General features: G+C 35.7%; 1 protein-coding gene across 10 annotated transcripts in view; it reads left to right on the top strand.

Annotated features, from left to right (window-relative positions):
• Nucleotides 1–24,821, top strand: part of tead1b (TEA domain family member 1b) — a 171,036-nt gene that overhangs the window by 111,430 nt on the left and 34,785 nt on the right. For 4 of the 10 annotated variants that reach the window (XM_039750034.1, XM_039750027.1, XM_039750018.1 and 1 more), the window contains 5 exons: nucleotides 47–111; nucleotides 8,123–8,185; nucleotides 8,274–8,336; nucleotides 10,637–10,648; nucleotides 13,276–13,410. In XM_039750034.1, the coding sequence (XP_039605968.1) occupies nucleotides 47–111; nucleotides 8,123–8,185; nucleotides 8,274–8,336; nucleotides 10,637–10,648; nucleotides 13,276–13,410 (338 nt within the window). The remainder of the gene's footprint in view (nucleotides 1–46; nucleotides 112–8,122; nucleotides 8,186–8,273; nucleotides 8,337–10,636; nucleotides 10,649–13,275; nucleotides 13,411–24,821) is intronic. The other 6 variants (XM_039750056.1, XM_039750050.1, XM_039750059.1 and 3 more) reach the window with 4 other exon arrangements.

The raw sequence follows: 24,821 nt of genomic DNA on the forward strand, positions 1-24,821 counted from the left end.
TTTTTTCTCATACTCATCCTAATTTTCTGTTTTTTATTATTTGAAGGCCGAAATGAGTTAATAGCCCGATATATCAAGCTGCGGACAGGAAAAACAAGGACAAGAAAACAGGTAATATAGTGAATTCATGTATTCTATATAGAAATAAAATTAGGTTGTCTGTGGGTTGCCAGTTTTTTTTTATTTTTTTTTTTTCATTTTGCCTTATACAGTTTCTCGTATTAGGAATTTGTTTTCTGATTCTCCTTGGGGTCATAGCGTAGGGTCATCAATTGTACAGCACTCCTGGAGCAATTGAAGGTTAAGGGCCTTGCTCAGGGGCCCAGCAGAATAGGATCTCTCTTGGCAGTGACGGGGATTTGAACTGGCAACCTTCGGGATACCAGTGCAGATCCTTAGCCTCAGAGCCACCACTCTGTTTGTTTCTGCATAGTAATTTCTTTTAGTAGTTTTTGTATAATGGTGTTTTCTATTCTCTGGATAATTACCCTGAATGTTTTTTTTTTTTAACTGAAATAAAAATTAAAGCATCCATGGGTAAATTACAGCAGTAAAATAATGTCCATTTTACCCTAGTTCAAATCCATTGTAGGTGTATGATTATACAGTGCCAAAAAAACACACTGCACTATTGTGTATATCTTCAAAAGGAAAACAGTTTAAAATTGTGCTCTCGTTCAAGGCCAAAGCATTCTATGAAACGGGTGTGATGTTACTAGTTAAAGAACTGAATTTTGAGGGTACATTGGATGCATTTTGTCTGAAAATAGTGTATGGCAATGGAGAGAACCAAAAAAGATCCTTTGAACTCTGTCTTAGTAGATATAGAGATTATCAATTCACAATACCCTAGAAAAGACCCTGGTACATTTAGCACTGTATATGCACCCAGTTTCTGTTCAGTATAAAAGGAGGTACAAATTGGTTAAATTATTAATGAACAGCAAATATTAAAGGGAAAGTGGTTATAACAAAAAATGTATATTCATAACAAAAGCTTAGGTTTAACAATAATAGGTTTAAAAATTGACCAGTTGTTTCATTACACGTAACATTTCAATTATGCATTCATCAAATAAAGTCTCTTATAATTTTGTGTCTTAGTACTATCTACTTTTGAATCCAGTTTTGAATTTGCTTAATCATGAAGAAAACCCAATAAAATCTAAAATCTCATCTGTTTTTTTGTGGAGTAATATGGCTATTAAAGCTATATCCATAGTGAAATTTTCTGTTCCAAGTTCAGGGACGTGAACAAGTACTTACTATTAAGTAGAAGGTTATCGATTTGATGATCTTGGTCAAATAAAGCTTTTTGATGCATGTAATATAAGAAAAAGGTGCAACCAAAATATATGTTTTACATAAAAAACAATAGATTAGACTGCTATTTGAAATAAAAATGAAGCCAAAAAGTATATAAATGTAGTTAAAAGACAAAGTAAAATGGATATTTGAAAAAAGAAGGGATTAGCTCAATTAACTTTAAACTGTTGATAATTGGTTTATCACTTATACATAAAATAAATATATAACTTATGTATTTGTTTTCTTTTGATTGCATCTGTGCTGTTAAGATGAACAGATTAAGAATAATTGCTACCATGTTTCTCATATTTATGCTGTGCTGTTAACAATTTTTCATATGTGGGAAGTCCTTACAATCGCAGTACATTTTGATTTAAAGGATTGTATGGATGTGAATGATTAATGCTTGACAGAACATTTTTATTTGAATTGAATAATCTTGTTGATTATTAATTAGTTAAAAGTGTTTGGAAAAGTACTTACCCTACTTTAAAGGCTTCACAGCAGTATTTAAGCTATACTATCAGATGATTTTATATCCAGAAACAGAATAATAAGTTTAGGAGTATTTCAAGCAAAAGGGTGATAGTTTGTCACAAATTATGTAAACCTCTGCTGAAATAAAAAGAAACAGATCTAAAATGCATTATCACACTAAAATGTGTGTGCCACTTGGAAGGGCAAATCGCAGGAATAACAAGACCAAATCACATAGATTGTGAAAACAGTACAAAAAAAACAAGATACTGGTCAACATGGTTAATGGCAAAATAATTTGGCAGCTATTCAGTTACAGTAGTTTGAGACTGGATGCTAACATTTCATCTTAAAGTATTGTCACCAGTCATATAGAAAATATTTATTTGGAATGGGCTAATAACTGAGATGTATATCATAATAATGCGACAGATGAGATTAGTGGCTTTGCAAACAAAAATTTCAGGTCCAGAAATACAGCTGCTGTCACGTAGGCATGGAAATTTGCAGGCAAAGTGGTTGAACTTGTTCATGATAATACATGAGACCGTGTGGTTACTACATTAACCCTCTGCTATGAACTGGATCTTGTTAGGATTTTTTTTTATTTGTACATAAGTCACCATCAGTGGCTGACTTACCAAGCATCCTAAACATGACACAGTATGCTGCATCAATGCAGGGCAATGTTGCACACTGTTCCATTTTGCCGCACTTTGTACTTTTTGTCATATGGTACAACTAGGGGTTTAGTTCTTTCGATGCCACAAGTTTTAGTAGTATCATAAGTTAGAGGGTGATATTTAGTAGTGTTTCAGTATTTGAATTACTACTAAAAATGTCTGCATTGAACTAGTTTAGAGTATACTGTAGTACTTCATCAAAAATATAACCTACCTTTGATTTATACTTTTACAGTGATATTTCTGGCATCCACATGTTAGTTTTGACTTGAAAAGTTTTTAATGTCTTCCAGATCTTAGATCTAAATATTTTTTTTTATATTTTAAGCCTACAAGTTGCCTTTGTCTCACTTTCTTTTACATACAATCACACATAAACAAACCAGAAAACCAGCACAAAAAATTCATAATAAAATGTTTGTGTTGCTCTAGACTTCCCTTTATAGTTGTTTACATCTTTCTCATGTCCAACTGAGTTATTGTTTCATTATGCAATTGGAGACAGAGTAAACACTGATGAATGTTGAACTACTTGTGCCCCTTTTTTGTTCCAGTGCAACTACATATACCTTCTTGATTCTAGTAAAGTGCATTCAATAGAAAGTGACAGAATAGTTGGAACAATAAATAACAACACTTGACTTGTGACCTACACTGAAAAACTGACATTATTTTAATCATCACGGCCAATAACATGAATCAATTGGGGTGGAAAAAAAACTCAAATTATAGATGACATTTTTGTGTTTATTAGTGCAAAGCTTAAATATTTTTGAATATGTAGCTAGCATATACAAGTAAGAATTTCACTGTTTGTGACAATAATGGCTCTATAAATTTCTGTGTGTTACAGGCTCAATTTTTGTCTTACTGCTTTAAGGTTTGATAAAAAATATGTCTTCTGACAGACTTGTTTTATAAGATTAATTGAATTAAATTAATACATTTGTTTGTTTTTTATTTTTTTTTTTTTGAGAAATTGCATACAAGTTGTAATCAAGAAATTGCGCCTGATCTACTAAGATAAGCAAGAGTAATACCAAAAAAATGTTATTTTCTCAACATAATCCCCATGAAAACTAATATATTTGCTATCATGTTCACAGAGATTTTCTATGCCTCCCAAATTAAACTTTTTTTTTTTTTTCTGGTTTGTGTTGCCATACTTTATGTGACAACATCATCATCACTGGCATTGCACAACTCCTGGAGATAAAACAACAAATTAAGGGACAAGTAGTAGTTGTGCAATGCAAGGTCAGGATACTAGAGTAGCATCTATATGAATCCATAGTTTCGTGACAACAACTGTACTGTTCTGACACAGAAGGGGGTTAGTTGACAGCTCACATTTTTCCCTTCTTTAACTGATTCTGTTGCTACACCAAATATATAATCTGCACCCTAAATATGTTTAAAATCTGGCATGATCTTTCTAGCTCTGGCCTGTACCTTGATTGTTTTGTGTTAGAGAATCACCAGGCTTCCATTGTGTAGATTGATTGTACTCTGGTCCATAGTGGTATAATCAACTTTCATGGCCAGTTAGAAAATGTTTCTTAAATTTCATCCAGTGCAAATTTATTAGCTTGAAGTTGTCACTGCAACATTGGATGCAGTGTGTGCTTTATTTCAGTGGTCAGCAGTCTTGGAAATCAACATACACAGACCTTACTTATGAAACGTGAATTAAGCTGACTCATTACAAATCTGTTTAGCCTCCTATTTCACATACCATCAGTTTTGACAGCCTATTATGATTTGCTCCATGGTGTCAACATTGTCTTCAAGAAATGTCCTACCACAACAGAATTCTGCTGCCCATCTCTTAACTGTGCCATATAAAGGTAACTATTCCTGGCACACAACAACTAATCGAGAATGAATTTCTGAAGATATATTGTTTTTTTATCGTTAGAAATTTAGTTTTACCATGGAACTTGATTGTGTAGTTTCCTGTGTAAGTTTTTTTTCTTGATGAGTACTATAGAATATCACTTCCTTTTCTTGTTGTTTTAATTTTATTTTGTATTTTTTTCTTCATTTTTGAGAAATCCTGAACTTTCTTTGCAGTTAAACTGATACTTAAAAATGTAATAGGTGGTTTAAAACATTTTTAATAAACCTTTGTTTTCAGGAATGTATTTTCTTCTTCTTCTTACGCTTTACCTTTGTAAGACATATTTACAGAATTTTGAATTATTTGCTGTGATTTTACTGAAAGTGACTTCGAGTTTTACTGGAAACATATTTTCACAGACTGTACCATAAAATCAGTACTTGGGTACAATATTCAAAATTACAGTTTAATTGCTGTAAAATGGCATTTGTACCTTTATGAACTTCCTTTTATTTTAGGTTTTAGCACTGAATGTTTTCAGATCTTCAACTAGAATGTACAGTAATATAGCATAAAGGGCACCATAGTTAACAAATATGTTTTGGTGGTTTTTACCTTAACTGATTTTATTTAGCTAATGAACAAAGTTTTCTAACACATCGTGGCACTATGTGAAAAAGAAATTGTCCCCTTGTTTAATCAGTCCAATTAGAGGGATAATTGTGTTCAGCTCATTAAACACAGATTGGTGACAGCAAGATCTGCTTATTCCAAGTCTCACTTTAAGTATTTTGATACTTAACAACAATGTCAAGCTGCTATCACAGAAATTACTCAAGGAAGTAGTGAAATAGTCCACATAAAGTCATGAGGATATCAAAAATAAAATGTTGATATCTGTCACTCTTGCATTTCTAAGGCTTTAATCTACCAAAAAAAAAACCTTTTTAAACAGTAGTGAATCTTGCCAGTAGTAGTCAGGCCTGACAAAATTACTACAAGGCACAGTATATCTAGGATATAATAATAAATAAAACGGTCAGAAAAGTCAGACTTCTCCTGGCTCCACAAAACTCAGTGTTCAAGCTCTATAATCAGAAAGGGACTATGCAATAATTGGCCTCATTGTAGATTAGCTAGGCAACAAACACTGCAAGCCTAGAGCATAAATGCTTGTCTGTCATTTGCCAGGAAGTACCAAGGTGAACCCTGAGGTTTTTGGGGAAGTGTTCTATGGACAGATGAAACGAAAAAACAACCTTTTGGATGACAGAGGTCCCCTTTATGTCTGACAATGTAAACTCATCATTCCACTGTAAGAACATCCATACAAGCAGTCAAACATGGTGATGGTAGTGTTACAACATGGGGATGCTTTGCTTCCTCAGCATCTGGACATGAATTTTTCCCTGCACCAGTTGTGTGAGCTGAAATATAATTGGGCCATGCACTGATTGAAAGCCAGAAATATTGAGTCCACAATCAAATGGCTGAAATGTAACAAAGTTAGTGGTGTTCTGGCCTAGTCAATGTGTAGACCCAGTTGTGATGTTGTGACCAGAAATGAGATGTTCATGCTTGGAAACTAGTGCTTCTGAATTAAAACAGATCGGCAAGAAAGAGTGAACTAAAATTCATCAACAGTGAAGTGAAGCTCTGATTTTGAATTATGAGAAGCATTTTGATGCAGTCCATGCACCTAAAGGTGTGGCTCAAGTTATTTAGAGTAAAAAGGACAATTTAATTTTTTATAGTGCCAGAATGGGGCAGGTTTCTTCATTCAAACATTATATTAGTTAACCTATATTTAATACATTTTGGTTGATGACCTGAAAACAATCAGTTTCAAACATTTGTAGTTTAAAGTGATTTATTGTAAGGCAATTAATTTGTAGTGATTTCCTGTGCAAGTATCATGCCTATAAATCTATTTTTTAAAATCTGTCAGATATTTCATCAGGTGTTACATATTTGCAATTAAATTCATTCAAATGTCATTCAGATGTCTGTTCATTACCACCAGTTATACATGGAGAGCATTATTTCATGTTTGCTTTCAAAAATCTCAATATAAACTTATTTCAATGTCAGCACATGTTGACATTTTTCAAATAGCTCATTAGCTATGAAAACTATAAAGACACAATTAGTTAGAAACATGTTATTAATCATTTTAAAATATAGACAAAAGATACATTTCTCAGCACAAATTGCCAGTAATGCTGATATTACAGGAGTAAAATCTCCGTTATGAAACGCTACATGGAGGTAATGTATAACTTTTAAACACAAATATTTAAAATGGTGGGTAGGGGCTGGAGGGTGGTCTTAGTGTGTGTCTGTTAAATAAAGGTCAAAATTGATTGATTAAAAATCACATCCATGATTCGTTCTTGAATGGATTTAGCATCCACCTTAAAAATTGTTTGCTAGAGTTAAGAAAAAAGCTAAAATATATCAAAGCTCACCAGAAGATTTGTTGTTTACTGTTATAAGGTTAATTCCATTTAATATCCAAAAAATGTGTTACTGCTTTTACGAAGTATCACTGATTTTTAATTTTAGTTTAATCAGATAATAAATACAATAGTATAAAGGTCACTAATTTAATTCCCACTTTTCTCTTAATGTACAAAATTAAAATTGAACTATTCCTTAAAGAGTGACACACAGAGTGGAGGCAGTTTATGTTCATGATTAAGTTAAAGAAATACCTATAGGAAAGCTAGGTTTCACTTTTCTGTTTTTAGTCCACTCATTATTACTGATCTTTAGCAGTGTTATTGGATTCTTTAGAATCAACATAAAATAAAATGACCAACTATAAATATTTCAGCCGATTTTTCTTTAATGTTTATATTAGGAATTGTTAACATTCCAACTTGTAAATGCAGCTAAGGTTACACAGCCATATTGGTAATGGAAGTGGTGATAGTTCTTTCTTTCATGCTCAACCAGCTTGCAAAATATCACCACTCTCAAACTTTATGATTAACAAGAATATATTGAAATACAAAATTTTATTTCTTGCATAACACATTGCCTTTCCATAACCATTTGTTTGGTTGTGCTCTTTGTTCTTGTGAAAAACATTATACATCTCATAGCACAGTTGTATGGATAAGACCGATAACAGTGGAAATTCAAAGGTTACTGCACTCTGTAAAAAGGAAGAAACGTTACAGACACATTGTTTTGGATGTGTAGCTTTCATAAGGTGTGTCACATAAAGAAAGTGTGTCTATGACCTTTTTCTATAATGTTTTTAAGCATGCCAATAAACCCAAATTGTCAAACCAAAAAGGGAAACTAAATATGCAAGTGGTACATTTGTAATTTACATACCAGTCTCTGTTGCACTTTAAAGAGGGAAAGTTAAGTATGAATAAACCCTAAACAGAAAAGAATACCATAATTTTTGCTTTAACTAAGTTTCAACATATCACAGATTTAAATAGCATTGCCACATTAAGCAGGTTAAGACTACAGGAAAAAAACATAGTTTTCCTTTGATAAATATAGTATAAATTCTGCTTTGTCTAATAAAATATATGCAATACTGCAAATATGTTTTTACTCATGTTGATTCATTAGATAATAAATATTCACAATATTTACATAATCTTTATTTCACTTGTATTATGCTGATCATTGCATAATATAATACGTCTGGTGCCTGCAGACTTTGGCAAAGAATGTAATGAAAAATGTTGTCTCCCATAATCCTGTTAAATAATAGATGCTACTTTTTCATTTGGTTTCCTTTTTGTCTTCCTTTTTTTCCCTTCCCCCCTCCAAAAAATTTAAACAATAGGTGTCTAGTCACATACAGGTCTTAGCAAGAAAGAAAGTTCGAGAAATCCAAGCTGCCATCAAGGTACGTCTGGCTTGCCCAGTTGCAGGGGGCTTTCCTTCTCCATGGTTACAGGTTTTCCTTTGTTTCCCTCCCTTTCCCTACCCTGCAGGTGTCTAGTCACATTCAGGTTCTTGCCAGAAGGAAATCTCGTGAGTTTCATTCCAAGCTAAAGGTATGCGCTTTTCTGCTTTTGGGCTTGTGGTTGCTATGCGTTTCACTTCCTGTTTTCCATGGTGATGGGCGAATGCCTTGTACTGTGATTCTTGTAACCTAGATTCCTTGCATGTGACATTAGTCTGTTTAGTATTTGCTTTACCAATTTATTCTTTTTGGCTTTCAAGGAAACATTTTTTTTATTTGTTTTGAGCATTTTGGGAGGCAGAATAAAACAACCAAGCTCTCATTAGTACTGTATTGGTACTAACCATTTTCTTTATATTAAAATTCTAATAAACATTAATATTAGAATTTATATTCTAATCACAAGACAAGTTACCCAGTTACTCACTCTTTTTTTTTATACTGTATTAATTTCCAGATGAGAATTTTTTATTTTTTATTTTTATTAATCATCTTTTAGAAATAATGCATGGAAGGGGTGATTTTTCAGTTAGTGTGTATATAATATTCAAGACATGGTGTCTTATTTCATTAGACTGGGATTGTCCATGATGTAAATGTCCAGTGTCTTTAACACTGAATTATTGTTAGAGGGAAAAGAAATGCTCAAAACAAGTGCTTACATTTGTTTTGTTAATATGCACATATTTGTAACAGAGAATATGCATGTTCTTGGCTGCAGCTGTTTAGTAATAATAGGCTTACCTCTATAACTGAAAAATAGTGAATTTGAATGAAATATGGGCAGCATGCTGGCAAGTGCACTGGCTGTTAGTTGCTGGCTGTAAACAGTATGGTTCATAGGGTATTAGAGGAATGCCACAGCTTACATATATTAAATATGCAGAACTTATCAAGCGGTGCTTACATATACATGCTCAGGGTCTAAGCTTTCCTTACCTTTTCTTTAAAAATGCTGGCGCCACCTACCCTTACTTTTCCCTGCCCCATCCCTCACCCTATATTACAGCCCCACAAGAATAGTTAAGAAATGTTGCTGTGTTTTAAAATATTTAAGAATATTTGAGTGCATCTTTTTTTCTCTTTACACTAAATATTGAAATGGAAATGTATTTTAAAATAAATATTTGAGAGGTATTGTCTAGTCACTGTTTAATGTTTTTAATTTAAGCAAAACACCATTTAATTGAAAGTCATACCAAACTTAATACTACATATTTAAAATGTAGATCATCACTTTTGAAATTATTCAAATGAAACCTTGAAAGACAGCTTAAAATCTTCTTTGATGTTCACAGTCTTCCACATTTTGAAACACAATGAACTGGATTAATTGCCACTCATTAGGCAGCATGTAGAGGACATCTATGAATGCACGTTCTTTCATGGCCATTGGCTGTTGCCTGGCTAAAATAGCCAGCTTTTGTATGTGTTACTGTCTACCTTAATGAAAGGCAAATTAGAGACTAAGGAAAGAATTCAAGTACAATCCTTCCACTTTTAAACAGATCTATTGTATATTCACATCCTCTGTTCTTATCGCAGGCACTGTGCTAATTTAAATAAATGTCATTATGCTGCATTGTATATGTCATGGGTAGAGATCAAAATCATGACAATTGGAGCAGTACCCAAATAAAGCAAACTCAATTATAGTTTGAACTTAAACTGGGTAATATGAATACTGGCTGGTTTTAAGCCTTTCTTCCTATTGCGTAAATATTATTAACCTCTACAGTAATTATCTTGTGATTTATTTTGGTATGGAAGAAGATGGTTACATTGTTTTTTGCTGTTTACATTTTGACAAAACATCTTTAAAATTGGAAAACTTTTTTAACTTGTTATATATACTGTGAATATTGGCCTTGCTGATAACATAGATAACATGCCTCTTTGATGTACTTTTGTATTAGATTACATATTTAGTACTTTCATAAAGTATTCATCAAAGCTACCTCAGACTTTGTAAATACCACTACATCCAATACATTTGTGCAGTATATAAAGTATATATTTTATACAAAAAATATTTAGAACTAAATTATTAAATAGAGTCGTTGTGTGACACTGATTGGGAATGTGTCTATAATAATGAATTCTGATGCACTAACTCAGAATCACATGAGAAGAACCCTTTATTTCTGATCTGTATCAGATTGTTTTAGTTTTTTTTCTGTAATGTGTATTATTTAGGAATCTTTTGAACAATACATTTTTAGTCTCGTTCAAAATGTGAAAACGTAGCAGTTTTTAGATAATGGAAATTTCCTTCAGGTGTAATAATGCCTAGCATCAGATGTTTTATTTATTCTTAAGCCTTTTGAGTATGTATGTGGGGGGGAAATGACCCAAAACAATTACATTTAAATTTTATTTGTTTGTATCCAGGTTACAAGCATGGTAAGTATCATTTTCATAGTCTACATTTTAGCTGTGCTTGCCTTGTTTTTAGGCTAGCTTTTACAGTATCTCTGCTTTTTTTTGTGACACCTGTCATATGGGAGCACTTGCTTATGTTTGAAATTCCTCTGTAAAGGGTTTTTTGAAGGCTAATGTGAAGGGCAGTTTGCAGTACAGAACATTTTCTTGCCAGCATGCTCACCCAGAATGCTTGTGAAAACCTACATGCTTTATCTTTCACATTTGTTTTACTTTTCTTGCTTGTATTATGCTGACTTAATTTATAATTTAAATAATTGTTTGCTGCCTTTTTTCCTTAAAGTTGATTAAGTATTTTTTCACCATATAATATTTTTTGGCATATGAGCTCATTTTAACATTTTACCATGGCTTTTGTTAACATCCACGACTTTTGTGGTTTTTTGATTTTTAATAATGTTTTGTCCACTGGAATATTCATTTTCAAAAGAGGACAAAGTAAGAACACAATAGAAAAAAGATCTTCTTTTTTCCTGCTGAAATTTTTCATATCATCCTTAGCTGCTTTCTTTCATATTCACAGGAAGCAACAGAAAGCTCACTCTCTTTCTGTTGGTATACAACACATGAGATACTGTAATCAGAATGCTAGAATACAACCCAGTATTTTCTTCACTTGCAAATAGCATACTGGTACTTCTTTATTTCCTATATGTTAAAATGTCAGGTACAATATATCTGTTATAAGATGGAGTAACATATTTGTAAGAATTGCAAAATGTATTAAGAATCTGAAGTTGCTTTAGGCCAGGGGTCTCCAACTCCTGTCCAAGAGAGCTACTGTGGCTGCAAGTTTTCATTCTAACTCTTTTCTTAATTAGTTTTTGCAGCTAATTAACTATTCCCCTTTATTTTAATTGACTTTTCTTGAGGCTCTGACCACTGAATTGATTCTTTTTCCTTAAATGGCACCTAAACATAAATTTGATGTGAAGTGAGCCAACAGATGATCAACTAAGTTGAGGCCTCAAACTCCAACCAACTTCATTCAGTTTCTTAATTTGAAGACAATTCTCATTGCTAATTAAACCTGTTATTTAATTCCATGGCGCTCATTCTGCCTTTGCAGACATTTCCAAAACTGTTGATTTTCTTTTTTAAGAACGCTGACCAAATGTTTTGTGTACCTGAGCAGATCAACATTACTGAGGCCTTCATCTTTCTTCATTTTCAGTTATTGTTTGATGGGCGCAGGTGGTTTATGTGTTGTTCATTTTGTGTCTTAATGTTGTTTGTTGATAATTAAGGAAAAAATAATAATAAGGGGGCCTGAGTCTTAATTTGAGCATCGAGGCAAAGAGTTAATTAGCAGCCAAATATGGTCACTAATTAAGAAAATGGTTACAATGAAATCCTGCAGCCTCAGTATTTCTCCAGGACTGGAGTTGGAGACCCCTGCTTTAGCCTGTGGAAGGGTAACTTCAGCATTTTAAACAAGTATTTGTGTAAGCAACCTATATAAATATGGTCTTGAGGTAAGGACACTGGGCCTAGTAAGGTGTATAATGAGCCTATATGTCAAAAGTTTAATCTTCCATTTTAATAAAAAAAATAAAGTATATAGATTATTAAAATACTTTAATATGCAGTAATAGTAGCAATAGCTACTATTACCTAGAAATTTATCAAATGTGCATTTATGGTTGTCAGAGAGCTCTCTTTCCACAAATGTAAAAATATTTAATCCATTTAGTACTGTATAAGTGTCACCATGCCTGGTTCTGGAAGACTCCAGTGGCAGCATGCTTTCACTCCAATCAATTTCTTATTTTGAAAAATATTGTAGTGACTCGAAGAAACATTTTGTTTAGTAAGACATTCTGCTCAATGATTCAGTTTCTTTTTTTTTCCAACTCTGCATATTTTATTTTTACTGTGACAGTCAACAGTATTTTTAATACATTTAATGCACGGTAACCCCTTCAAACTTTATTTTTTTTTAATTTTACGTTGATATTGTTTTTGGAGAGCTACTTCATGATGAACACAAACATAAGTAAAATCATAAAATTGCTCCAATTTTATCTATTTCTTGTTTCAACGTCCTTGCTAATTTTTTATATAAAAATTTAAGTGTACAATTCTTAAAACAAGCAAATTTAAAAAATGTAGAAACTTAATGTTTGTGAAGTAAAACCAATGACAAAAATAATGCTCTCTTTCAGTTTCAAAGATGAAATAAAGTAAGATGTGTTTGCTCCAGACACTTCCGACAGGCAGCTGTACCTCTCATTATATACAAAATTCAATTAGCAAAAAGGATCCACATTAAGTAAAGAAATTAATTGGACTAAAAGCCCTAAGTCTTCCAATACCAAAAGTGGACACTCCTGATGTAGAGATTGTTCAGATACTCAGTTTTGTAAACTTTTTATATTTGACTTTGAAACATGCATATTAAAGTAAATCGGCAATATAGCAGTGTCAAGCAAATGTGTTTTATAATCCTTCCTGACTTAAATTTTAAAAACAGATGATATTAAAATGCAATAGGGTTTTGTTAGTTCAAAATATGTTTTCATTTGGGTGAGTTAAACTGATTTTGGATAGTAACCTTATAATAAAACTTTTAATAACTATTCTTCAAGGATCAAACAGTGAAGGATAAGGCATTACAAAGCATGGCAGCAATGTCTTCAGCACAGATTGTATCTGCTACTGCCATTCATAACAAATTAGGCCTGCCGGGTGTCCCTCGTCCACCGTTCCCTGGAGCACCTGGAGTAAGTATAATTTTTTTTTTCTACCATATATTTTTTAGTGTGAAGCAACTAAAAATGAATGTTTCACTATACACTGTACTATCAAAGCTGTTCATTTTTAATGAATTACTAGTGAGCTTGCAACCTAGCATATGGTTGTGATCACACTGCTACAAAAAATGTGCAATAAATGTTGTACAGAGAAGAGCAGCCAGGTGTATTACACTAAATGGCTTATCTTTGGAAGGTCACTCTATTTAGCCTTGAGCAAAGCTTATCAATGAATAAATACGAATCTATGTATTCATGAAAAAAAGCCTTGAAATAAAACCAAATATTCAATTTTTGAAGTAGAAATATAAAATGAGTATTAGTTAGATAGATAGATAAATAGATACTTTATTAATCCCAAGGGGAAATTCACATACTCCAGCAGCAGCAAACAGATAAAGAACAGTATTAAATTAAGGAGTGGTAACAATGAAGGTATAACAGACAGACAATAATTTTGTATAATATTAACGTTTACCCAGGGTGGAATTAAATAGTCGCATAGTGTGGGGAAGGAAGATCTCCTCAGTCTGTCAGTGGAGCAGGACAGTGAAAGCAGTCAGTCGCTGAAGCTGCTCCTCTGTCTCTAGGTGATCCTGTTCAGTGGATGCAGTGGACTTTCCATTATTGACAGGAGTCTGCTCAGCGCCTGTTGCTCTACCACGGATGTCAAACTGTCCAGCTCCGTATCTTCAATAGGGCCTGCCTTCCTCACCAGTTTGTCCAGGCGTGAGGCATCCCTCTTCTTTATGCTGCCTCCCCAGCACACCACCGCATAGAAGAGAGCGCACACAACCGTCTGATAGAACATCTGCAGCATCTTATTGCAGATGTTGATGGACGCCAGCCTTCTAAGGAAGTATAGTCAGCTCTGTCCTTTCTTACACAGAGCATCAGTATTGGCAGTTCAGTCCAATTTATCATCCAGCTGCACTCCCAGATATATATATATATATATATATATATATATATATATATATATATATATATATATATATATATATATATAGGTCTGCACACAGTCACCTCTGATGATCACGGGATCCATGAGGGGCCTGGGCCTCCTAAAATCCACCGCCAGCTCCTTGGTTTTGCTGGTGTTCAGTTGTAGGTGGTTTGATGTACATCTTGAGATTACATACATATTGCAAAACAGCATATCCATGTTGTTTTAAGAATGAAGAAAGCAAAACTATTGTTGTGAGATTCAGGAGTCTGGATGTGTGCTTCACTTTTCCACTTGTCTTCCTTCGCGGCATTCTTCAGGGTCAGGGTCAAAGATGCACCTTGGAAAGTCATCCCCAAGCACCATTATTGACTTTGAATTCCCAGATGTAAATTACTGTCTCTGTTCTGTAGACAGCTAAACAATAACAACTGAAAAGTTACCCTTATGATCACTTATATTCTTTCACTCACGGAAGCTCATTTCATAAAGATAAGTCCTGCTGTCGATTTGACTAGAAAATGACCGTGTTTGCTGTGGTGAGAGTGTATTGAGCACAAACATAGCATGCAGTGAAGTGGTAAGAACTGAACAGACATTGTCGACATACATCTGTCTCCCAAACCTGCTTATCCAAAGAAAGAATGTGGGGCAGCTGGATTTCAGCAAGCACTGAGCAAATGCAGGAACAGTCCCTGGATAGAGTGCCAGTACATTGCTTGGTGAACAGATGCACAGTAAGACCAGTTTTGCAACTCCAGTACACCCAAGTTTTATCAGGTTAGAAGTTTAGAAATTTTAGTGCAGATGTTTTAGCAAAGGCAGAGTGGTAGCACAGAGCTGTAATTTTCCGCCTTACAGTCCAAGGGTCCACATGGAGTTTTCATGTTCTCCAAATATATGTAAAGATTGATTGGTGTCAGTGAATTACTTAAGTAGTCAAAGAGTCCTAAGCTTTTTTTTATTAACATATCCTCAGCAAGAGTGATTTATCATGCATTAATTAATTCTCTAAATGGTCTGTAGCACTTCAGTCTTTTTCCTTATGATTGGGCTCTATCATACACATTTTTTTTTTTGATTGTATGCACAGCGTGCCACAAAAACTGTGATTTGTAGATGGCTTGACCATTTAAAAATCTAAGGCTTATACTAAAAATACAATGCAATGTAATCAGTTTAGCTCAGATTTATTATTGTTTGTACAAAGCACAATGAAGCTCTTACATGCAGTTCTCATCACAATGCTGCTCAGTGATGATCCTGTGCTGTAGGCTATGTAAAATAATACAAAAATGTAATTGCCGAAAAATAGGCACCATTTAGGAAAATATATTTAAATAATTTGAATGTACATCTGTTTTATTCCAAGCCATGGTAGAACCTAATTGGTGAAAATATTGAAATGCAGAGGCAAATGTAGGATAAGTAAGAAAGAAACCTATCCTTACCTCAAGAAAATAGTAAAAGGAATCTGTTAAATGTTTTCTTGCTTTTGCTGCAACAAGCATGCCTCAAAAAGGCAAAAGGCATGTTTTCTTAATAAATACCTTTGCCATTTCAAGGTGGATATGTTCAGTAAGTTTTTAGGCTCTTTTTCACAATAGGACTCTGGTACCCATATGCTGCATTTTAAAATGTAAGAAACAAATACACATTGCATCACAATAAGGCATCATGACTTTCCACTAGAAGAAACTCCAACTGTAAAGCATACATATGGGTGCTTGTTTTTATCACCATACCCAACCAGGGCCTTGATAAAGAAATCTTGTTACAGGACTATTGTTTTGTGTAGAAGTGAGTCCTTCCATATCTAGTGGGTGTTTTTGAACCTCCTGCAGCAGCTCTGGTGTGGTGCAGTTAGAGAAATCAATTGAAGCTTTGCTTTTCTGACATACAGCGTGTACTGGTTGTTGAGTTGGATTGTAGTAAATGGTGTTGCAGTTTAATCTGTGTGTGAAGCTTGTTTAAAAAAAATAGCATTTGCTCCTAAACTGTGTTTTTGGTCTCCACAAAGGGATCAGATTGATTTTTTTTTTTCCAGATTTTTCTGTTTTTTCAATTACCCAGGAACAAAACAAGTACGATAGTCTTTGTGGTGTGTGCATCTCAGCAGCACATGTGGGGGATAAACTTTAGAGATGGGCAGTAAGTAAATAATTAGCCAGCTTTATAATCAAGTGGGTTTATCAGTAAAGAATTAATTACTTGGGGTTAAAGAGCACCTTTTTATTTAAAAAAAAAATGGATGTTTATAAAGTTATAGTATTTATTGTTGCCTTGGGCTGAACTAAAGGAAGCAGTGAAGAGAATCCTAGAGAAATGGATGGAAAGTCTAGTAAGAAATAAAAACAGTTTCAGAAAGTGGAAAACTTTTTGTAGTGAGAGCACCTTGAACAGTTAATAAAGGCCAATAAGTATTAAACAGGAGCTGTGGTTTGTTAAACTTGTAATTAATTCATAATTCATTTTAAATGGCTTAGCTCTCACCCAAATTTTTATACCTAGTTATATAGAAAAATACAGTATTTGTTTGTATGTTTTATGTATCCAGCTGATTGAAATGTTTCGTTTTCATTAATAAATACTGAAGCAGTTTTTGGCAGTGCACGCAGAGGAGGTTTTGTATTTTTAATTGAAAATGTATGCTAACCTTTAAAGTGAAAGTATATGTAAAAATAACTTGTGTGCCAAGAAATAATTTACTTTTACATTTGTACATACTATATTAGGCTATCCATGCCTTTTGAGTGCTGGACAGTAGGTGCGCTTATAAGCATGTAACAAAACTGGAGAATTCAGACACCACTTAGCATAGCTGTGGTGGTGAAAGTACTGAAAAAATGCATATTGGTTTTAGATTAAAGTGCCATGGTAGAGTTAGTGATACATTAAAAATTACTGTCTTAATGCTAAGAGAGTTGAGAATGAATGAGTTGGAATTATATGCAGCTGCACATAACTTTGATATACCAGGAAAAATAACCTGGCTAAAAAATAGAGATGGGCAAGGCTATAACTTAGATGTGTACACATTATTTATGAAAGATGGGCAAAACCAAAAAGGTAGGGGAGGTCACTATTTATGTAAAAAAGAATTTAAATATAGTGCTTCTTCAGTTAGATGGTGAACATGTACTTAGTGATGATGTTTTGATTCAACCTGATAGCTTTACGGATGAAGGTCTCATATTAGGAGTGTGTTGTAGACACCCTCATACAGAGGAAATTTTATATTTACATCCTTTTAATAACATTAAAAAGGCATTTTAGAGGGAATATTATAATAACTTTGCGAAAAAAGTCATAATTCTTACCTCTAATCCACTCATGTAATTGATAAACAGACTTTGATTTTTATATACTGACAACAATAATAATTTCTGTTTTTCTTTGGTTATATTCTAGAATAAAGGTACACTTCTTTTGTCATACCTTTTGTGAAAGTATTTTTGATATTTGGACTTCAGTCTTCACACACTTATTTTTACTATAACATGAATAAAAATTCTGTTTTAGTTATGTGTTCAACATTTCTTGCCTCACATTTCCTGTCAGCTTGCATTTACCCAGATCATTGTAGAAACGGAACATACATAAAATGTATGTATTCTAAATAACAATATATTATTTATCCTATATAACTCCAGGCATCTCACATGCAGAAGAAGAGACTTTAGCTGGGAGAACGTCAGCTGCGTCAGTGGGGGATGTGATAGCAGGCTGCTTGCTGCCAGTGCTGATTGACACATTTGCAAAACAAAGATGCTGCTGACGAGGTGCGAGGGAATTTAAGGTGGCCTGGAATTATGACTTTTTTCGTAGGCTTCAGGGTTTTTACTGTTGATCACCTCCCAAATATAAAAGAGACAATTAAGAAGTTACTTCGTGACTTGGAAATTCTAGAGGCAGGAGTATTGTTTGCATTAAATAGGCTGAAATCTAAGATATGAACTTGGGCCTTGTGTATAAATGGTGCACATGCAGAAAAATGTTGAGTATGCCCATTTCCATGCACACATCAAGATGTATAAAAATTAAACTTGGCATAATGCCATGCACATTTTCATGGCAGCCTCAGACCATGCATACACATGTGTCAAAGCAGTGCTGCTGTTTCTTTGTGGTTTCCCTTTCATTTTTAGATTTGCATCAGTGACGTGATCTTAATCAAATACACTGAAATTAACAGCATATCGTTTGCAAATTTAAAGCACTTGATTATAATCAATCTGTAACAATGTAATGGTGCACGGAATGGCCAGAGTCTTCCAACTACCATGGCTGCTTTAGCGTTGTTACAAGACATCACAAATGGAAGAATTAGAAGAGAGAGCATATTTAGAGATCTACACTTACTGTATATTCTACTCAGTTTAAAGAAGACAAGATGCAACCTAATCCATTTTTGGATACATTACAGATACCATGACTAGATACTCCCACTGCAGAGGAATTGGATAAACCTCTGGCACTATCAGAATTATTAGATGCTATAAACTCACTTCAGAGTGGGAAAGCAGCAGGCCCTGATTGCTACCCTGCTGAATTTTATAAAAAAATCTGTTAAGCTAGCTTCCCATTTATTAGCAACATTTACAGAAGCTAGAGACAACAAAATTCTACCTCAAACTTTTTGTCAAGCCTTAATTACCATTTTTCCTAAGCAAAATAAGGACTTAGTACAATGTGCATCATACAGACCAGTCTCACTTTTCAGTAATGATGTTAAGATATCCTCCAAAGTCCTAGCTAGAAGGATTGAGAATGTGCTTCCTTCGGTAATATCACAAGATCAAACTGGATTTATTAAAGGCAGACACTTAGCTTCCAATCTTCAACACCTGTTTAATGTAATATATTCACTCACAAAGTCTAATACCCCGGAGATGATATTATTGTTTGATGCAGAAAAAGCATTTGATATTGTTGAATGGCACTACCTTTTCACCATATTGGAGAAATTTGGGTTTGGCCCGAACATTTGTTCATGGATGGCAGCTCGCTGTCAAAATGCTTATGAGATAAAGGGGATTATCAGATAAAGACTTGAACAGAAAATTTCTCTATATGCAGATGATATGGTACTGTATATATCCAATCCACAAAGTACTGTGCCTGCAGTCCAAACAGCGCTAACAGAATTTAAAAAGATTTCTGGTCTCAGAATTAATTTGAACAAAATTGTGTTCTTTCCAGTTAATTCTCAAGCACACAGTATTGGATTGAACACCTTCTCTTTTATCATCGCAGATCAGTTTAAATACCTAGTAAACATCACAAATAAACACAAAGCTCTTTATCTTGCTGTCTGCATGGTAAAATATTAAGTAAGGCTTCCATAGATGGTCTATCCTTCGTCTCACTTTAGCTGGAAGAATTAATATTGTCAAGATAAGTATCCTTCCCAAGCTTCTTTTTCTGTTTCAAAACATTCCAATATACATCAATAAATGATTTTTTAACAAATTAGATTCAATCATAACCTCATTTATTTGGAATTCAAAACATCCATGTATCCAAAGGGCGACTCTACAAAGACCTAAGGCAGAATGTGGCATGGCTCTACCTAACTTTCAATATTATTACTGGGCAACGAATATACTGTACAAGCTATAAAAACTTGGACATTGACACAAATAGATGAACAGACACGGGCTTGGTCCACAATAGAAATAAAATCCTGCAGTAGTACTTTATATTTCGTTCTTTGTACCCCAATAAGTATAAGTCATCGCCAATATACTAACAACCTAATTGTGCTTCACTCCCTCAGAATATGGAACCAATGTAGGAAGTCTTTTAAGACAGAGAAGCTTTTTTCTGTGGCACCTCTGTGTACACTTAAGAGGGTGGGAAAAGGTGGTTCTCGTACAGTTTTTAATGTCTGGAAAACATTTGGGGTTAAATCACTTAGAGATCTCTACAAAGACATCGTATTCGCATCCTATGAACAATTTCACTCCAAATGTAACTTTCCAGTAACACATTTTTTTTCATTACCTTCAAATTAGAAACTGTTAAACAAAGGGTAACTGATGTTCTATATTATCTAAAATTGAATAAAATCAAATTCTCACTTGGAGGATCTGTACAAAACTTTTTCAAAACTTGGCAGGATCTAATCAATATCAGAATAAGCACTTAAATTGAGGAAGTGGATTCTCTCCCCTCTTTTTTTTTTATTCTGTTCATTTTTATCCATTTATTTATTTACATATTTTTACTGTTGTTAACGTTTTGCTCTGCTGGCCTAGCTCTCTTTCTCATGGGTGGGGGTTGATTAATTCCAAAACTAGTTTTGTTAAACTTTACATGCTTATATAGATTGTTGTTTGATTCTAATAAAATGTTAAAAGAGATCTTACTGTTTTTTTTTTGTTTTTTTTTTTTGTCCCATGATGATGAGTGGCTTCTAAGTCGATTTAGGTTTCTAAGAGCTATTCTCTCGGAGCGGTGTGCTGAACTGTAGCCAGCTTTATGAATACAGACTTTGAGGAACTGGCTGACCGATCAGGTGTTTCTCAGTCATCACTGAGTCGCGCCATGCCAGCTGTATGGGATGGTATTATCTGCTCTTCATCTAGATATATAACATTTCCTTACACTTTGGTTAAACAAGCAAACATCAAAGTGCAATGCGCAGCAACATCTAGTTTTCCAAGAGCAATCGACTGCATGCACATTGCTATAAAGGCACCTTCAGAGAATGAGTTTGCTTATGTAAATAGAGAGCATTTCCACTCTATTAATGTGAAAACTTTGTTATGCGAAAATATGTCTCATTAATATTGTGGCAAGATGTACATGTGTGTCGCTTGTAATTGCAGTAGCTCGCCGCTCAGACAGTGTTAGCCCCGGAATTCCGCTGCCTCCTTCAGTGGTCGTGACATTCAGATAGTGAGCTGCAACTCTACACTTTTCACATTGACTTTAATGTCTGACCACTTCTTTTTCCTTTTGTTTTGTTTTTGTTTTTGTTTTTTTTTTAATATAACTTTTGAGCACCTCCGCCATGCTGTGCCACTCCATAAATTTCCTTTTGTTGTTTATACCACTGCTTAAGCCACAAAATAGTAAGGTTTTTTTTGCCTCAACTTCACCGAGAAGTACCTTCATTTTGCTTTTGCTGAATTTTTTTTTTTTTTTTTACACATGCTTTTGCTATTTTCTTTTAACAACACACTGAAAGGAAGTAGCTGTTTATATTGATTTGCATATTGAAATAGGCATAATTCGGAGGGGACTGTAGGCTCGTGCATGTATGTTAAAATTCACATTGATCGAGATTTATAAAAAGAAAGTGGGTAGAACTTTGCTTACGCACTGTTTTATGCATCTGTTTTTTTTTTTGTGGTTATGTACATTCCAACTTTATTCAGTACGCCATGTTTTAGTATGAATTCTATGCAAGGTGTTTATACATGAGGCCCCTGGACCCAGATAACATTTATCCTCAAGAGCTTATGGAACTTAGAGAATATATATACATCCATCCATCTATCCTCCAACCCGTTATATCCTAACTACAGGGTTACGGAGGTCTGCTGGAGCCAATCCCAGCCAAGGCAGGAAACAAACCCTGGGCGGAGCGCCAGTCCACCGCAGGGCCTGCACACACTCACCCACACCCACAAACACCCACACACACTAGGGACAATTTAGAACCGCCAGTGCACCTAACCTGCATGTCTTTGGACTGTGGGAGGAAACCGGAGGAAACCCATGCAGACACGGGAAAAACATGCAAACTCCATGCAGGGAGGACCCAGGAAGCGAACCCAGGTCTCCTAACTGCGAGGCAGCTGCGCCCATTTATCACATATTATTCGAAAATCTCTTCCCACTGGTATAATTTCTAAATACGACAGGGTAGCAAATATTATCCTGCTTTATTAAGAGCAATTGGGCTGATGTAAGTAACTATTGGCCAATAAGTTTAACATACAGCACAGGTAAATTAATAAAAGAAATTATTGAGGAACAACTTAAGAGAACAAAAGTATTAGCAAACTAGCCAACCCGCAGCGTACCATACGCCGCATAATCGGCCCGTTTTTTTAATGATTTTTAAGCACAAGAAGAAAATTAACATTTGAAAAATTGGTAATGTAATAAATCGGCAAGAAAAGCAACATTGTAACAATGCACGGAACAAACCAACACACAATTGTCCGTGCGGCGCTCAGGCGCGGAGGGTGGAACGGGAAGAGAAAAGGACATCCACCCCGCTCCCTCCATCATGCTAGTCTGCTGATTTCTCGTCCAGTATGCACTGCCTGCTCATGTGCCCAACTCCAACTCGTCACTTGAGTCATTGTCTTTGCACAGTCCAGATGCACCTGTGACTCACGTAGACTTTTCATTGCTCTGTGCGGTTTTGGCTGCCTTTCCGAAACACCCGACCACGGTAGTAGCGAAGTGGGAGGGGGTTGTAAGCAATCTAAGAATCTAAGAAGATGCATGTTTGTCGTGGAAGCAAATTGCTGTATGTAGCATGTAAAACAGTTTGCTATGGCTTACTTCATTGTGTATACGACTGTAGGTGAATGAAAACTCTGGAGAGGGCAACATACAATACAGCGTTTTACACACTGCATACAGCGATTCACATTCGCGACAAATATGAATCTTCTTAGATGGTGCTGTCACGTCCACGCACGCTCTCGAAGCACACTCACTGCCTGGTCATGTGCCCGCTCGTAAGAGCAACTAACAGAGACTCGCCCACCAACTGTAAGACCATGGAATACCCCTCGTAAACTGCTCTACACGCCGCATACAACGATTCACATCTGCGACAAGCAAACTGTTTTACACACTGCATTCAGCGATTTACAGCCGCGACATGATTTTTCTTAGATGGTCCTGTCACGTCCACCCTCGCACTCAAAGCATACACACTGCCTTGTCATGTGCCCGGTCGCAAGAGCAACTGACAGAGACCCGGCCACCGAGTCTAAGACCATGGGAAACCCCTCGGAAAATGTTTTACACGCTGCATACAGCGATTTACATCCGTGACAAACATGCCTCTTCTTAGATAGTCCTGCCGCGTCCACCCTCGTTCTCGAAGCACACACACCGCTTGGTCGTGTGGTGCCTCTGTGTGAACCGGTCAGGCACAGAGAAGGTCAGCTGCTGAGAGAGCGTCTCAACTGTTGCAGGGCCTGCATTGGTGAAGCAGGTGAGACGGTAATGAAACAGAGGCACAGGTAGCGAGGTGGGTGTGTACAAAGTGCAGGAGCATCTAAGAAGACGCATGTTTGTCACGGAAGCGAATTGCTGTATGTAGTGTCGCGTCCACCCACGCTCTCGAAGCACACACACTGCCTGGTCATGTGCCTGCTCGTAAGAGCAACTAACAGACTCGCCCACCAACTGTAAGACCATGGAATACCCCTCGCAAACTGCTCTACACGCCGCATACAACGATTCACATCTGCGACAAACAAACTGTTTTACCCACTGCATTCAGCGATTCACAGCCGCGACATGATTTTTCTTAGATGGTCCTGTCGCGTCCACCCTCGCACTCGAAGCATACACACTTCCTGGTCATGTGCCCGGTCGCAAGAGCAACTGACAGAGACCCGGCCACCGAGTCTAAGACCATTAGAAACCCTTCGGAAAAAGTTTTACACGCTGCATACAGCGATTTACATCCGTGACAAACATGCCTCTTCTTAGATAGTCCTGCCGCGTCCACCTCGTTCTCGAAGCACACACACCGCCTGGTCGTGTGGTGCCTCTGTGTGAACCGGTCAGGCACAGAGAAGGTCAGCTGCTGAGAGAGCGTCTCGACTGTTGCAGGATCTGCATTGGTGAAGCAGGTGAGACGGTAATGAAACAGAGGCACAGGTAGCGAGGTGGGTGTGTACAAAGTGCAGGAGCATCTAAGGAGACGCATGTTTGTCACGGAAGCGAATTGCTGTTTGTAGTGTGTAAAACAGTGTGCTATGGTGCACGTGGTCGTGCGTCGTAACCTGAAAACTCGGTTTTTAAAGACTGCTCACTTCATTGTGTTTTAACCTCAGTTGTGAAGGAATGTTTTAAGGATCCCATGGGATACCCCTCGCAAACCATTTTACTCGCTGCATATGGCGATTCACCTCCGCGAGAAACATGCCTCCATGAACAGTCAGCGTGGGTTGGAGCTGCATGTTGCCTCTACGACAGACGAATATAAATGACGCCATTTTTTCTGTGCCAACAACAACATTTATTTATATAGCACATTTTCATACAAACAGTAGCTCAAAGTGCTTTCGCGTGTGATTTGGTGGGCGTGGCTCTGCGAGTTGTCGTCGTATCCAATGGTCTTGGAGTTGGTGGGCGTGGCTCCTTCCTGCGCGCATAGGTGTCTCACTTGTTGGTGGCTTAGTGAATCCACGCCCCTTCCGACGTGCTTTCCATGGTTGTCTTGCCTTAG

This window comes from Polypterus senegalus, chromosome 1 (genome assembly GCF_016835505.1).
Source record: "Polypterus senegalus isolate Bchr_013 chromosome 1, ASM1683550v1, whole genome shotgun sequence".
In the NCBI taxonomy this organism is placed as follows: Eukaryota; Metazoa; Chordata; class Cladistia; order Polypteriformes; family Polypteridae; genus Polypterus; species Polypterus senegalus.